This window comes from Gadus macrocephalus, chromosome 8 (genome assembly GCF_031168955.1).
Source record: "Gadus macrocephalus chromosome 8, ASM3116895v1".
Taxonomy (NCBI): domain Eukaryota; kingdom Metazoa; phylum Chordata; class Actinopteri; order Gadiformes; family Gadidae; genus Gadus; species Gadus macrocephalus.
Window position 1 is genome coordinate 2,858,302 of NC_082389.1, and position 17,379 is coordinate 2,875,680.

Sequence of the window (17,379 nt, forward strand, 5' to 3'; positions counted from 1 at the left end):
TGGATCGGTAAAGAGTTGAACTCCTGAGCTCTGTTTCAGATAGCTGGTTTTGAGGCAACCCCGAGTTTGTTCGCTCTGAGTTAGTGGAAACTCTGGGTTTTCCGTTTCAGGTATTTTGGGTCTATTGTGGGGAAAAACGGTCTGTCTAGCTACTGGACCAGATAAAATGAGACGGAGAGGTAATAAAGTCTATCGGCACGAGGACCTTGGATTTATTAAGTAAAGTGGTAACGGTTATACAGAGTCATAAAGCGTGAGAGATCGAATATGTCTAAGTCCCTAATCAGCGCTGATGGTTCGTCCGGAGCTTCGCCTCCGTGGAAGGTCTGCTTCAGAAGAAGGTGAAGAGTCCCTGTGTGATGCAGTCTTATGCTGTATCCTCCTCTCGATGAGGTGTGTGCGGTTCTGTGTGTTTTGGCTCCCAGGCCCTGAGAGAGCTTCGTAACGGGGAGAGTTCCTCGTGTCTCTGGTGTGATAAATTAAAACGGGGGAGTGCCCCCCCCGAAGTGTCTCGTGTGTGATAATTTAATGTGGCTCTCAGGCCCCTAGTATCTGCATGTGTTCCTTCTAGTGGGGGAGAGCTTCGAGGTGTCTCCTGTGTGATAAATTAATGTGGCTTTCCCGTTCTTGAGGATGACTGGTGCATTGTCTGAGTGTCCACCATCTGCCTGCCTGGGAGATGGGGCCTTCAGCTCCGGCCTTGACCTGACTATATATTATCATGTTTGTGTTGTTGGGTTAGAGCAAGAGTTGACTATATTATAATGTGTCCATGTGATGTGCTCATCAGGCTAGGGTAGGAGTTAGCTATATTTATAATGTACATGTGATGTACTCAGCAGGTTATTTTTCCCAACACTATCGGGGTAGAATCGGTTACCAGGTGTTGTTATGGGCTAATCGGCTATAATCGGGAATAGAACGGGAGTACAACGTAAGACATCGCAAGTCATTCGGGAGTTTTCCTGGGGTACATCGGCTATATTCGTTAATCTTCCGTGCTTTATCGTGTTTTATCGTCTTTATATCGGCAACCTCAACACACGAAAGACCCTCGAGAACCCTCGACAAATAACGATTGTGACCAAATTGTGTTAAGGAAGACCCTCAATCTGCCACTTGGGTATAAATAGGGGGTGACGGATGGATGTCCTACTTTTATTATTAAAGGGGTACTTCGCCCATTATTATAAAATCGCTATTGTAATATAAATAAATATATAAATAAATATCAGTCTAAACCAGTCTCCCCTTTGCCTTCTCCCGAAAGGACGCCAAATGACGCCAAAAGCGTCATTTGACGTGTTTGGCGTCATTCGAAATGACGTCAAATGACGCCAAACGCACTTCGGGTGTCTTCCCTGGCATAAATCGTCATGTTATCGTTATAACATCGGGTATGTGTAAATGCTACCCCGATAAATTGACCCGATCATACATTTTTTAGCCCGATGTCACCCGAATCACCCCGACTTCCACATCGGTGGTCCATCGGCCATTAGCGGCCATTAGCGGGATGGTGTAAACGGGGCATAAAGCGCAACTTCCACCTCCCGATCGTGCGCTCAGGATTAGGACTGATAAATATGTCGGCCTAGGCTTAATCAATTGTGTTTTAATATCTTTAGCATTCATATTATTGCAATCTATTCTTTTCGTAGGCTACTCTGCGGTTGGCCTTGATGGGGAGATATTTTAACCCTTTTTAACCCCATTTTCCTCCGACATTCCTGCGTCGCCCCCTGCGTCATAGCCCGTTTCAGCACCATGTCAGTGGACAGGTACAATCCTACGATCGTCGTAAGTGCAGCGAATGCGCGTTCACGTTAAGAGGAGTTTCGGGAAACGCTCCAAAGAAATTATCGATGGTTCGAAAGATCCATCTTTCGAACCATCTTACGAGCGAAGAACCATCGATATCGGGAAACGGGGCCCAGGGGTTTAATGGCGATAGGGTAAATACAGTTGCACTCATAAAAAAGAGGAGCTGACCCACCCCAGAGGACTCTGAGGAGGTGCGGTGGATAGGCACAGTTCAACAGACCTGACGAAGTCCGAGTACCAAAATGACAACGCAAATAAAATATTTGGTAACACTTTACTTGAAGGTACCGTCATAAGAGTGACATGACATTGTCATAAGAGTGACATGACACAGTCATAAAAATGTCATAAACATTATGTCAATGTCATTAAACGTTTATGACTGTTGTCATTAAGTGTCATTCGATTTGGTAATGACAAGTTGACATTATTTTGGTTGTCTTCATTATGACAACTTGACATTAATCAAGGTGACACAACCAGAATTTGTCTTTGTCATGACAACTTGACATTAAATTTGTTTGCGATGTCCTTATTATGACAACGTGACATTATTCAAAGTGACATTACTAGAAAATGTCTTTGTCATGACAACTTGACATTAAATTTGTTTGAGATGTCCTTATTATGACAACGTGACATTATTCAAAGTGACATGACAGTCAGTTTATCCTTCATGATATGTTAATGACAGATCAAAATGCTACCACTTTACTTTAGGTCAAAGAATTTCTTCATTACATTGTCATAATGATGTCATGACAGTCAGTTTATCCTTCATGATATGTTAATGACAGATCAAAATGCTACCACTTTACTTTAGGTCAAAGAATTTTGTCATTACATTGTCACAATGATGTCATGACAGTCAGTTTATCCTTCATGATATGTTAATGTCAGATCAAAATGCTACCACTTTACTTTAGGTCAAAGAATTTTGTCATTACATTGTCATAATGATGTCATGACAGTCAGTTTTTGGTATTCTGTCAAACATCAATGACCAAGTGCTAGAATTGGTCTTTAACCTTGCACAGCTAATTATAATTATCATTGTCAACTTGCCATCAACACAAAAATAGATGCATATTTCGTTAATGTCAGGTTGTCGTGACAGAGACATTTTCTAGTAATGTCACTTTGAATAATGTCACGTTGTCATAATAAGGACATCTCAAACAAATTTAATGTCAAGTTGTCATGACAAAGACATTTTCTAGTAATGTCACTTTGAATAATGTCACGTTGTCATAATAAGGACATCGCAAACAAATTTAATGTCAAGTTGTCATGACAAAGACAAATTCTGGTTATGTCACCTTGATTAATGTCAAGTTGTCATAATGAAGACAACCAAAATAATGTCAACTTGTCATTACCAAATCGAATGACACTTAATGACAACAGTCATAAACGTTTAATGACATTGACATAATGTTTATGACATTTTTATGACTGTGTCATGTCACTCTTATGACAATGTCATGTCACTCTTATGACGGTACCTTCAAGTAAAGTGTTACCAAATAGGTCTAATATTTTTTTTATTTAACCTTTATTTTTCCAGATAAAACATTAAGAACAGTTTCTTATTAGCTATTACGATAATAAGACATATTATTAAAAAGTGATGGTATAATCTTATAATTAGACGATAAAATAAGTACGATAAAATGTTATCCAAATTTGTAATTCATGTTATCTACAATGACAAATGTCATTTAAAATAAATAATTAAAAGAAAAGAAAAAAGGGTGCATGTGTGAGCCTGTTCTCGCGTGTGTGTCAGGGCCACCGAGGTAGGGGAGGATCCTCTCCTACTCAGAGTGATGGAGTACATCGATTCGATGTTGACCAACGGAAAACTACATAAGGACAACACAGAGAGACGTGTTGGGTACATATTAGTGAATCAAATTGTGGAAAACCTGAAATGCAAACAACAGGTAGAATAAAAGAAGATTAGGTCTACCAAATTAAATAGTTAGTGTAGGATAATCGGGTAGGATTATGAAGAGAATTGTGATAATGAGTAACATAAACACAGAAGTGAGTCGCCTAATATTGAAAATGCAAGTTTTAATATTGTAATTTTTGTTTTCTTTTACATCTCCCTAGTTTAGGACCATAGGAGGATTGACGCTACATCTGCTGGGAAGGGATCCTACATGCTAGGTTCTCTAATAAAATGTTAGCAATTGATAATAGGATATTTTTAGAGTTGTTGTTGTTGTTGTTGTTGTTGTTGTTGTTGTTGTAGTTGCCCTGAGGTGTATCCATTACGCACACACTTGGCTGCATGGGCAAATGGGACTGAAGACTCTGTCTCCATCCATCCACATTGCAATCTATACTACCTTATGGGTGGGGATTGATTGTATCCCAGGCACGGCATCCTGCAATAAGCCAGTATGGAAGGCTGGTTAGCCAACGACGGGTAAGATCCCACCTTGAAGCCCGGGACAACCTAAAACAGGCACAGTCACGATTACTTGGCAAAGTCACTGTGAGCACTGGCTCACTTGATCATGAAGTGACGAACTGCAACCATCATAGGAAGAGCCGGTTGGTGAAAGGTGGAGGGGGGACAAGAGTCAGATATGTCAGCTCTGCCAGCAGAGGTGGACTTGGAACGGGGCATGTCGCTTCTTATTTAGTTTGAACTTTGTGGTATAAAGGCCTACTTACGCATGAAATGTTTTCGGTTTAGATGACTTTGGGAACAGCAAGGATTCAAGGCGGCTGATGGTAAACCCACCAACATCGACCTTTGGTTTTGGATATACTGGCTTAGATTTCCTTTCCCAATAGATTGGTCTTAGTTTACAGATGGTTAAGGTTAGGCGTTTCAACGTTGGTTGCACCAACGGCGTTATTAGGTTTGCTTATCATTTAATGTGCATGGTTTTGACCATTGCGCAAGGGGGGAGGTATTGAGGAGAATTAGAAAACAAGGTTGTTCTTCACCATACTTGTAAACAATGATTGATAACCAGCTAAAAGAGTGTGGAATATTTGAAAAAACAATCACTACTCCAATGGGACACATTCCCAGACCTAGAGGACCATTTTGACATTTGGTCATGGACTATGTTGACATGTTGTACATGTAGTCTTCATTGACAGGTTCAGCAGATGGATAGAAGCAGTCCCATCAAAATACCAAAGTGCGGCTACAGTAATCAAGTTTCTGACTAGAGAAGTCATACCTAGGTTTGGAATTCCGTCAGAAATAAGCTCAGAAAATAGGGCAACGTTTATGCAGAGAACACTCAAACAAGTGATCTGCATGTCAAATAAAGACTAGATTACGCCCCCATCCTCAACCACAAGGTATGGTGGAAAGAGTGAATGGGACGCTCAAGACAAAAATCAACAACATTTGTGCAAGCACTAAATTCAATTGAATTGCTACACTACCACTGACACTAATGAGTTATCGCATGCAAGCTAACAGAGCGACGCACCTAACCCCGCATGAAATGCTTAAGGGTCGACCCATGCATTCACCTAACATTCAAGGGTCCCAAAAGGGACTTCCATTAGAGTAATTAGAAATAGAATTAAGGAAAATATGTTTCAACATCTAACTGTTGTAGGCTACATAAGTTTGTAATTCCAGCAAGAGAAACACAAAGTTCCAGAGTTGGAGGAGGAACCACCAAGAGGGGTGGAGCCAGGTGACTAAGTGCAAGACTACAGACTATACAACTAATATATAGGCCTACCAAAGAACACAGTGTAAAGACATGAAGGTTGCCAAAGAAAAAGTTAGTTAACAATCCTAACGTCAATGTTTTCACTCACGACGCTATATAATAAGATCATGAAATTTACTTTGTAAAAGTCCATAGGTTTGTTAGTGAGCATTTTATTTGGTTCTCAGGGTTACCAGGATCTATATTATGTCCGTTATTGGACCGCTGTGGCTATTATGAAAAATGACTGCCACGGCCCCCAGGGGGCGAGTTTGTGATGGCCCAATATCAAGTTTTGTTCCAAATATATCTATCAACACATCTGACACCTTTGGTGCTTATCACACAATGAACAATGTCTATGTAATGTTGAGCTAAGCCGCCCCAATAGTGTAAGTATTGGTGCTCTACATCTTTGATAGTTCACCCCATAGGCCCATCACACTGAGGGAGCTTCACTGTAACTATCTTGATGCTGATTGGCTGAATAAGCCCCAGGACAGGAGCTATGTTATTGGGAGGCGGAGGACGGCGCCATCTGTTGGACACTGCGGTAAGTTCAGCCTGGACACAAACACTATCGTTCTGCGATAGCAAAACTGTATTAATCAATGGATTCATTCAGAAATAACGCAATTAGCGGTTTGAACAAGAAACGTGAATAAAACCGCAGGGTTTAACAAAGCTTCGCTCACCCGTCTGTATCGTCCAGTCTTCTTCACCGGGGATTTTGAGTTATTTCAGTGAGAACATTACAATATTATATAAATAATACCAGCGTCATGAATGTGGTCATCGCAGGTTCTGAGTAATAAGCTGATATACTTAAACCTTCATTCATTGAAGCGGAAATTATCATAAGAGACGTTATTATTATTATTTTTTGCTATTTCTAAACAAAACGGCATATTAAAACAAGTTGAATGTGTTTCTCTTTCCCAACCGTAACAAGACCGTGTATGTTTGTGGTAACATATTACCGTCGTTCAGACATCTTCCTCTCAGGGTCTTGTGTGATATTACAGCAGGTAGGCCTACAGACATGTTTGATCAAATGGATTTTAGCATGGATTTGCTGTTTACTGCATATTTTCTTTGTCCGCCGGAGCTGCGATGGTAACGGCTCCTGCGCTCTTTAATAGGTCCATGGACAGTCAGCCCGTGAGCTCCACCAGAAGGAGGCAGGGACGTCACTAGGATTTAGAGGCTGGGGGGGCTTAGCCCCTAGCGGTTTCCGAAGTGCATGCCGAAATGTTTCATCACATCTTTAAGGTGTTTCTTTAATTCATAATTTATTACAGTAGAGAGTACAGCAGAGCATCTATCAGGGCCTGTTTTCTGGCTCACTCTCTTTTCTTTACTTGCCTTAAGACCTCCTGCTTCCCTCTCCTGAGTCTTCAGGATGTCCTCCTTTTTAAAAATATAAATAAGCTAAACAAATGTCAGAGTTGGGATGATTTAAGTCTACATATTGGGGTGAGTTCATGAAAAAATAGGTTAGAAAATGTATCCATCAATGCGCTCTCGGAAACAGACGATTTCTAATTGTATTAGTAATTCTTTCAACTCATATTGGCTTATTATGTTGAGTGCAGGCATGTTGCGATTTCCTTGACAAAAAAAATAGATAATTATAGGGAGGGCTTTTGAACATCTTGGGGGGGGGGGCTTAGCCCCACCAAGATAGGCCTAACGACAGATCTCCACCTGTTCAGGACAAGGCAGTCGCTCCATCGGCCACAGAGCATCTAAGAACCTCGTTCAGAAAAGTCTGTCTGTCCTCATATCAATAACAATACATTATGTGTGTTTTCAATTAAAATGGGAAACGGCGCCCCCTGCTGCTGAGGTGAAGGCAGATTGTGGAGTATGTCGGCGGCAACATAATTCATTAATAAACAGTTTGTCACCCCCTGCTGGTGATTTCATGAACAAGTTTAAACTTACCAGTGGTCCCCTGTATCGGTAGATTTCAGGGGCCAATTGCTCTGTCAGTTAGCATTGCGGCGCTTTAAAACCGTACTCCTTAAAACTGAGGTTTTGGAGTTTAACCCGCAGCTTTGCAAGAGGTTGAACGTGATTGCTGTGTGTAACGACTCGAACAGGATAAGCTGATTCCTAGCTGACTCGGTTTAAACTGCTTGGAAACCGGAAGTAGGCCTACTCTGATTTCTAACATACCCCAGCAGATGCAGTCTTAAGTTATTGGTGGATGTATTTTGTGTTATAATTACCAACAAAAACTTAATGGGAATGTAAAGTGAACTTATAAAACTATAATGAATAAAAATGCGATTAATGTTGACATATATTATGAAATAGTCTAGGCTACTTTTTGTGGAAATCTGAGTCTGGAATCTGCCCTCACCTACGTCAATCAATTACTTGTCATTGCTAACCATTTTAGTTAAAGGTTGGGTATGGGATTGCGAAACGCCAGCAGATTTTGAAAATACACAACTCAAATGGTCCTACCCCCTCTCCTTCAACGCTGACTCTGACACCGGGATTCCACCGGACGCGTTACAGCCGCGGCACGGCTGCAACTCTTCCCTGCTTGCATTTCCACCGGGCGCATTACGGCAGCGGAGCGGCAGCCGTATTCACGCGAGATCACGCGATAAACCTAAACCTAATGTCCTGTGACCTTCCACTCCCAAAACTACTGCAATTAAATGCCACGCTTTGTCCTTCCGGCCATTGTCCTTTATAAAAAGGATGATTTGGTACATAAATGACTTCATGTTGCTGAACTTCGACAATGAGTCTCTCGTCGTCCATGTTGCCGACCCTCTGATGGTACGAACACACCAAACGCTTAACCCGCGTAAGATTTACGCGCGTAACGCAGCTAAAATGTTGCTTGACCATTTTGCGTCAAAAATGGTCCTACGTACGCAGCTACGCGCCTGTGGCTGCGCTGATTTTAGGAGTCCGAGGAGGGAAACCCAAACGCCGCCGTGTTTGGGTGCATGATAGAGCTTGGATCAGGTTAGATTAAATAATCTCAGATATAAATAACAATAATCGGGTTAAATAACTTCACATGCTGTTTCTGGTGTGTTTCCAGCATTCGTAGTGTTGATCAGCAGAGATATAGTCCGCCAAGACGTTGAGGTTGCTTAGCAACCAGAGACTCTGTCCATGCAAGTGAATGGAGCGTTCCCTCTTCGTCATAACTATCAAACCAAACATCCTTCACATTCACTGAGCGAACATTATGAAAGTAAAATGCACATTTCTCGCTAAAAATGTTTACATAAACGCATTTAATGGCGTAACTATGTTACTATTTCCACCCAGAATAAAGAAAGATGTCGGCCGTATGCTTCTGTGCAAGCGTCACTACTCTCTGCCAGTGACGTCGGGTCAAGCTCCACTGATTGGCTATCGCGGCTAAGCATCACGCGTTGGAGCGTTGAAAGTTAAATTTTTTGAACTCCGGCCGTAGGTGCGTATATACGCAGGTCATACGCGGCTAAAATGTTGCTTTAGCGCATGTAACGCATCTACGCAGCTCATACGCGCGTAAACCAATGGTTCCCTATGGAAAAATTGCCGATTTTATACGCGTCTTACTCGAGTAACGCGGTTGGTGTGGCCGTACCTTGAGACCCTTTGATTGATTGACTGCTGACCTGGTGCCACCGGTCCAGTGGTGGGCAGAGTAGCTAAAAAATTTACTCAAGTAAAAGTACTGTTACTTTAAGATTATAATTACTCAAGTAGAAGTAAAAGTACTCGTAAAAATAATTACTCAAGTAAGAGTAAAAAAGTATGCAGTGAAAAGACTACTCAAGTACTCAAGAGTACAAGTACTGAGTTTCTCCGATTTCTTTTTTAAATAAACAGCAACACAAACGGTACAAAATAGACACCAACAAAATATAAAACAGCAAGGTTCAAATAAAGATAATGTAAATAACATCCTTTTAAATAAAATAAATAAGGTGTATAACCCTTGAACTAAAACAATAACAAATTAAATCATTGTAAAATTAAATACATCAACCTTTAAATAACATTAAAATAAATTCGGTTTATCCAAAATTATATTAATTAAAACCAATACACGTATAACTGTTAACTAACATTATTAACAATGTACATCCATGGAATCAGCCGTTCAAAACCAGTCTGCATGAATCGTATGACAACTGGATGGCAGGGGATGCGGACAAGGAATACACCGCAGGGGAGAACACGAGAGCCCCAGCTCGCCGCATAGTAGCCTGGGTGCTGTAAGCATGGAATAAGCTGGATACGGAGTGGGTGAAAAACTGTGTGTGTGTGTGTGTGTGTGTGTGTGTGTGTGTGTGTGTGTGTGTGTGTGTGTGTGTGTGTGTGTGTGTGTGTGTGTGTGTGTGTGTGTGTGTGTGTGTGTGTGTGTGTGTGTGTGTGTGTGTGTGTGTGTGTGTGTGTGTGTGACCCGGCGCCCCCGAAACGTTAACGGGCCACAGAGAATTCTCCCAACTCTCCCGATTACCACTCTGCGTGTGCGTGCGTGCCTGTGTGTGTGTGCAGGCGTTATTCAATTGCCTCTCGGCCGCTTGTACCCGCGATCTCGTCCTTTCGGTCATCACCCAACCCTCATGACCATAGGGGAGGATAGGAACGAAGATCGACCGGTAGATCGAGAGCTTTGCCTTGCGACTCAGCTCTCTTTTCGTAACAACGGTGCGGTAAAGCGAACGCAATACCGCCCCCGCTGCTCCGAATCTCCGGCCAATCTCACGCTCCATAGTACCCTCACTCGCGAACAAGACCCCGAGGTAGGCTACTTGAACTCCTTCACTTGGGCTAAGGAATATTCACATGATAAAAATAGATCTCGCATGTAATAAAAGAAAAGATCTAAAAAAACAAGGTAACGACCGTCACGTAGCCAAATGGAACGGCGTAAAAGTACCGTTCTTTCTTCAAATATTTACTCAAGTAAAAGTAAAAGTATGTTGCAATAAAACTACTCCCAAAATTACAATTTATCCAAAAAGTTACTCAAGTATTTGTAACGGAGTAAATGTAGCGCGTTCCTACCCACCTCTGCACCGGTCATGACGTAATAATGTTGATGTGAAGTTGAGATAGGCTACATGAGCTGAGTATTGTGTTTTATTTTGAAAATTAGTAAAATTACTTTTACTTTTTCACTTCCTGTCCTGCTCAATCTGCTCTGTTGAAATTGACGCGGTTCACTAACGGCTTGCTGGTGACTGCGGCCGCAGCCGTAACGCTGCCGTAACGCGTCCGGTGGAATCAGGCCTTGACTTCACCCATTCCAAGTACATGGACGCGCAATCGAGAGCGAGCCATTGGCTAGTTAGATAGCTCCAGTAGCTACCGCAGGATAACAACAAACAGAAGCTTGCTCTGGTTCACGAGCTATGAGTACGTGCACAAAGGGGTCGCGCGGGGAGCGGGAGTGCAGTACGTCAGTTTGACTGTCCAATGACACTCGGTGGGTCTGGAAATCATTGGCTGGAGTTTTTCGAGCCCTGCCCGTTCCACAGATGATTGACTTGTTTAATTTTCCTGTCAGTACTTCTAACTCAGTGGCTGTAAGTGGGTTATAAGAAGGATTTCAAGTAATTTGGCAAAAATGGCCAAAAAAGAGAATACCATACCCAACCTTTAAGCATTGACCTTTTTATGTTTCGTTGAATGGTACGATCCTCTGTGCGTTCATTTATTTTTTTAAATGCAAATAATCTGTTCTTTGTAGAGTTTTAGTTGGGCACTTTAAGCAACTCTTATATTGTAGCGGCCTGCATTGTACTGAAGGCCTATCTGGTGTAATAAGTGTAAATGTATCATACCTATTAATAATTATTCATAAAACTAATTCTGTGTGTGTGTGTCGGTTATGATGGAGCCTTGTTTCATCATGCAAACTGGTTTAGTCTCCTCTTAAACCATGTCAGTTTCGAGATTAGACTAACACGCACAAAATAAGCCCTCTAGTGTCTGATGTGAATTTCTCTGAAGACACAGCAATTGAGATCAAGGTAAAACGCAGCTGCAGGTTAAACCACAAATACATATGACACAGCAATGGAGCTTAAGACGTCACGTGACTTCTTGAGTTTAAAACCGTGTTAAACTCTAAAAAGTGGCTAAGCTAGCGACAGAGCAATTGCCCCCAGGAGTTCAACTCTTTACCGATCCAGTTGAGGAGACTTAACTTTCAAAATTTCACAACAGAACCAACTTGAATTAATATAAAAAATAAAAAAATAGGCTTGAATAAATACAGACGTTTCTCAATCATTAATTTCGTTTAATATTTTTTTGCTTTAGAGAGTAAGATGACATATAGAAGGCATTCAGATTATACTTTTGTAAATATTATTTTTTACAGCCTCTGTTATTATTTCCTCTGACATATTCATAATCACATATACAACAAATATTGATCACAATTTCATTTCTCTGTTTTCATCAACAGCATCTGTGTTATTATATCAAAGTACAAGCATAAATTGTGTTAATGTAGCAGAAGAAGAAGGATGTCAATAACTGACTAGGCCTAATTGCTGTGAACACCTACAGTACTGTGGAAATTAGGGATGGATGGATCGAAACCAATACTTCTAATACTGATGATGGTACAGTTTTGAGAATCTATCCTCATGTAAATATTTAGATTTTATTTGCTTACTTTTTTCGAAATTGTTAAAAAACATAAAGAGGGAAAAGGTAACCTGCATCAAAAATCTGTAAAAAGTTGTGGCAAAACGTATACCTCGAACCTGAACTTAACGAGTTGCAGCATAAACAAGGAGGTGAAATGAACAAAGGCCTTTACCTGAGAAGGATACTATTATAACCTATAAAAAACAGAAGACCTATGCTTTGTAATTGCTGTTATATTAAAAAAAGTATCACACATGTCTATTTAAAACGAATGCCATCGCTTTGAAATAAAATGTTTTGTGTCTAGCCAAAAAAAACTGTGTTGGCCATCCCCAGTGGACATCATTTGTTATATATATTTTTTAAGCTAGGACTAACCCTATGCCAGTCTGGGCATCTGGTAAGGTTGCCCGATGCGCGCCTCCCTCTAGGGAGGTGTTCCAGGCCCGTCCAGTGGGGAGGAGACCTTGAGGAGGACCCTGGACTCAAAACTGGCCTTGGAATGCCTCGTCAATGTGACACATAAACCAACCATAAAGTTTGCTGCCAAATCCTTTTTTTTCACTTCTTTTCTTTGTTTGCTCTATATATTTTTCCTCTGATTTACTGAGCTTCTCCCGTTTGGAAGCCTTGACCATAATTTGGGCATTTCCTTTCATTTTGTCGAGAGACTGAATCCGTGCCAGGTAACCCTCTTTGGCCTCGGACTTCTCTCCCTCAATGAGCATGTCGATGTACTCTGGCGTGCTTAGCGGGTTAGGCCGCAGAGCTATCTCCTTCAGCCGAGCTATACAGCGAGACGACGTGTCCATCAGGTATATTATCTCATCCTGAAGATTGGCAACCTCCTCTTCCTGGTGTGCAATCAGTTCCTCGACTGTGATCTTCGCCTCAGTGGCTTTTTCATACTTCTCTTTCAGCTGTTGTATCGTCTTCAGCTGCTTCACCTTGACGTAGTCCCACCTGTATTTCTGGTTGAAATGTACGTTCCAGTCACAAATTCCAGGGCAGACCGTGCATTTCTCATCCTTCATGGCAGAACACTGAAACTTTTTTTTATCGTCTGCTATGTAACAGGGGTAATGACAGGTAATGTTACACTGCTGACAATTAGTGATGTATTCTCCCTCTTTAGTAAGCTTTATTTGAACAGGCTTGGTGATTTCAACTTCAAATTGAAAGTTTTCATTGGAAGCGATGTCAGCGTTGTGCTTTTCTATCTGTTGTTGGGTTGATCGGATCTCGTCCAGTTTCGCCAACCCCGCCCGTACCTGGGGCTGGATTCCTTCCACAGCCACCTCCAACTGCTTTCGCTCGTTGAGAACCTCTTTGGTTAACTGCAGGCTTTTAGTTGTCATTTGTCCCAAGGCAATGAAGAATGTTTCCATGCTGCTGGCCCCCATTGCCCAAAACATTGCATCAAAGTTGTTAACATCCATCTTTTTTTCTTTTGGATATTTTGATGATTTGGAGTCTTGATCAGCTCTGTCACTGAAAGATTTATTTTCAGCAAACAGTGCAGAGTTGTTGAATTTGTGATGCACCGGAAGGTCTTTGTCGGTTTTAGGACATGGAATTTTGGCTGCATTGATCGCCTCAAGAACAGGAGGCTGCTGACCGTCTGCAAATGTGACCAGGATGCAAATGTTTTCCGCCACGTCTTTACCAAAGATGGCCAGCACCGAATCAAACACATACTTCTGTGAAGCCGTTAGTCTTACTTGAGAGGCCTGGGTGACAAAACAAATTGCATCTATCTCAAAGACTCCCTTTGCCGAGGTGAAGAGATTCCTGATCTGCTCTCTGATCGCCTTGTCACTCTCTATTCCCCTTGTGTCCCCGAAACCCGGAGTGTCAACAAGGGTTAGAGAATAAGGAACTTTGAAGCCATCTTGGTGGTTCATTTTGTAGGTGGTTACGTGGGTAGTCTGACTTTCAGCTTGTGACTTCGACTGATCCTCATTGATTAGTTTGAAGCGGAAAGAGTCTTTCCAATCTATGCCCAGGATGTAGTTGATCATTCCATTGATCAGAGTTGACTTCCCTGAACCTGTTGCCCCCAGAAACATGACAGTGCGATTTGGCTTAAGGCTGTGCTTGCCAAATGTGTACCTCTTGCATCCATCTATCCTAATATCGTTTTTCTTCAGGGGTAACTTGAAAACTGAAGGAGAACCAGATTCTATTTCTTTGCTCGATGCTTTGATTGATGTAGCCAGTTTATCAGACAGCTTTTTTGTGCACACAACTACTGATTCCTCTTTGCCAAGGCCAGCAACTCCACAGTCACATCTGACCCGGACAGTGTATCGCGTTGAAGGCTGCAGCCCTGGAATGACTTTGACTAGGAGGGAGTCGTTGGATGTGAATGTTAGTTTGCTCCATATACACTCTTCAGGGTTCATTTCTGGAGATGTTTCAGCAAGTTCTAATATGTATTGCTTGGCCTCCACTCCATGTCCAAGGTCAGATGGTTTCTCCCATCTGACTGATAACTCTGTAGTATAACATTCCACTTGTAGTTTTTCTGGAGGACTGGATGGTAAGGTTTTAATCAAAAGGCTATCTTCACAGGCCGCGCCAAGGCCGACTGCGCACCAGGCTCTACATCTGAACTGATACCCTTCATTAATCTTCAAGCCGGACACTGTGACATCTCCAGCCTTGCTCTCCATTTGTTGATGCCAAACCTCATCTCCATGGACACAGAACTCAACAGTGTAGTGGGTGACAGTTGTTAACCCAAATCGAGGTGGGGAAATTTTCAGTGTTACACTGTTATGGGTTATGTCACCAGTGTTAATCTCTGGCTTCGAAGGTGGTTCAAAGTTGTAGTTGGCTAAGGATCCATCCTTGTAGAGGTGGAGAGTTGCACCTTTCTTCTCATCATCTCTTATTGCACCTGCTAAAAACTTGATGCTTTTGTTCTCTTTGTTGGCCACGGCAAAATCTTTGAAGAGCTTAATTTTCTCGTATGCTACATTAGAGGAAAACCATTGTTCTTTTTCCAAATCATAAGCGCATGGCACGTCGTCTGATTGGGTTTCATCCAAGTAGTTTGACAGAGCTGAAAGGTAAGGCTCTGGGCCATCCAGGGAGGTAAAGACAAAGCACACTGTATGTCTGACATCTCCACTGTGGATCTTATGATGCAGAGAGTGACTGGTCACAACGATCACCATGTCGGACATATTGTCAATCAGAGAGCTGATGATTTTGATTTCTGTCTCTTTGCAATCCATCCACTCATTCAGTTCACCACTTTCGAAGGGAGAGGAATGTACTTTTTTCAGGATCTTTGCGAAAACACTTTCCTCCTCTCCTCCTCCTCTGATCAATGGGAGATTCCTTGCCATAATATTCTGGAATTCTAGTTTGTACTGAGAAACCAGCTCTTTAAAATCCTTTAACTTTTTCTTAATCTGTGGGAATTGCTGGGTTGTTGTGCATCGTTCTGCATCGTTGCATCTCCTTTCAAGCTCGCTAAGGTACTCCAGGACATTCTGAGCCTCCTTGATGAACCTATCACTTATCTGTCGAACTAGTTCAGCAGCAGCGGAATCTAGAGTCTTCAGTGGCATTAACCAGACCTTCTGAGGCACTGCAATCTCTTTGTTGGTTCCAGTTAGCTTAGGTAGGCTTTGATAGACTTCTATGGCCTCATGAAAAGACACAGGGTGTTTCTCAAGGTTAAAGTCCCCATGGAAATTGCAGGATAACTTGTCAACATTTGCAATGTCCTTGTCTGCCATGTTCATAGAACCTTGATCGCCTATCTTCAAGGTGGCTATCTTCTTGATCAGAACCTTTAGATTGCCCTCAATGTCTTGCCTATCCTCCTTTTCTGACACCTCACAGTCAAACACAAAGAAGGCTTGTGCCCCATAAAGGATTCCTGTCACTACGTGTGTTGCTTGTCCTGACTCAAAAACATCTGGATGCTTCACATTACCTCTGCAAATGTAATTCATTGACAGCTCTTTCAACTTGGTGGTGGTTTTATATTTTAGTGTCACTCTAGCCTGATTTCTGGAAATCTTAGAATCTTTGAGAAATTGAGCAGAGCCTTCTACCTCAACCAGTCCACACAGAAAACTGGCTTTCAATGAAGCTTCAACATTCAATGCAGAAGATTTGTCTTCGATGGAGTCAGATGCAACTATCTCAAAGTCAATGTTTGGTTGGGGTCTTTCCTCTGTATCTTTCTCTAAGGCTTCCCGGTCCCAAAGTGTCAGAGCTTCAGAAGAACACAAAGAGAAAAAAACATCAGAATCCTAGCTCAGAGGAATACATTTAAAACATACATTTTGTTTAGATATCATTAAATGGTTTCCTACTAAAAGTAAATGATTTCCTATGAAGGCTGTAAGGTCAGCATTGAAAGAGAGGTGTTGAAACTCAATGTGTTTATTCCTGCATGAATAAAGGTCAAATAAAAAGGAATGTAAGGTTGGAATTTTTTAAGGTTGGAATTTTGGTCTATATACTGAACACATCACTGCTTTGACCCACACTAATACTTTACACTAGAGACTGACTGACCACATCACATGTATTCAATATGGAATGGAGTTGGTCTTTCAGAACTTGTTCTGTTGTCTTGCTGTTGAAGGAAGCCATCCTCTGGCTTGTTTCTACACAGGTTGGTTCATCTGGTTATTAGGTGAGTGCTGCACACAGCGCTCACCTATTGTTCTTCTTAAGTTTTATTCTTTCTTCTTTATTATTCTCAACAAACTTTGGGACCTATCTCCTTCCTCAATTTTACACCTAGAGACTCAATTCCAATTCTAAAATGTTCAGATTAGCTTAGAATCACACGCTCCTTTTCTGATTTTTTTTATATATTCTACTTTTAAAATTTACAATAGAAGCCAATGGGAGGACAGCGGAGCCATCCGCCCATTCTCTGACACTTACTACTTCGTAACTTGGTCAATATTTTATCGTTAACCTTCGTTCAAAGGTTTAACAAATCAACATACTTGTATCTTCAATAATCTGAATATCGTTTACCTTTATACTTCTTTCAAAATCAGTTTTAAATCCATGTCGGCTTGTTTCAGTTGGTCTCATTGATTGACGCTGAGGTTAGAGCGCGAGGACGTGAAGGCAGTGTTGCCAGATGGGGCAGTTTTTCTTGCTCAATTGGACTGCTTTTTACGATGTTCAGGCAGCGTTGCTAGATTAGGCGACTTTTAATAACGTTAGGCTGAAAGAATTA

At 41.6% G+C, this 17,379-nt stretch overlaps 2 protein-coding genes across 9 annotated transcripts in view; one reads left to right on the plus strand and one right to left on the minus strand.

Annotated features, from left to right (window-relative positions):
• Positions 1 to 17,379, minus strand: part of LOC132463690 (uncharacterized) — a 142,960-nt gene that overhangs the window by 109,960 nt on the left and 15,621 nt on the right. For 3 of the 7 annotated variants that reach the window (XM_060059993.1, XM_060059994.1, XM_060059997.1), the window contains one exon: positions 11,838 to 16,392. The exons of 2 other annotated variants lie outside the window; for them this stretch is intronic. In XM_060059993.1, the coding sequence (XP_059915976.1) occupies positions 12,641 to 16,392 (3,752 nt within the window). In that variant the 3' untranslated portion in view covers positions 11,838 to 12,640. Of the gene's footprint in view, positions 1 to 11,837; positions 16,393 to 17,379 lie in introns of those variants that run through there. 2 more of the 7 variants (XM_060059995.1, XM_060059996.1) reach the window with 1 other exon arrangement.
• The window catches only part of LOC132463689 (uncharacterized), a 139,861-nt gene that overhangs the window by 72,987 nt on the left and 49,495 nt on the right, over positions 1 to 17,379 (plus strand). The gene's annotated exons all lie outside the window — the stretch shown is intronic.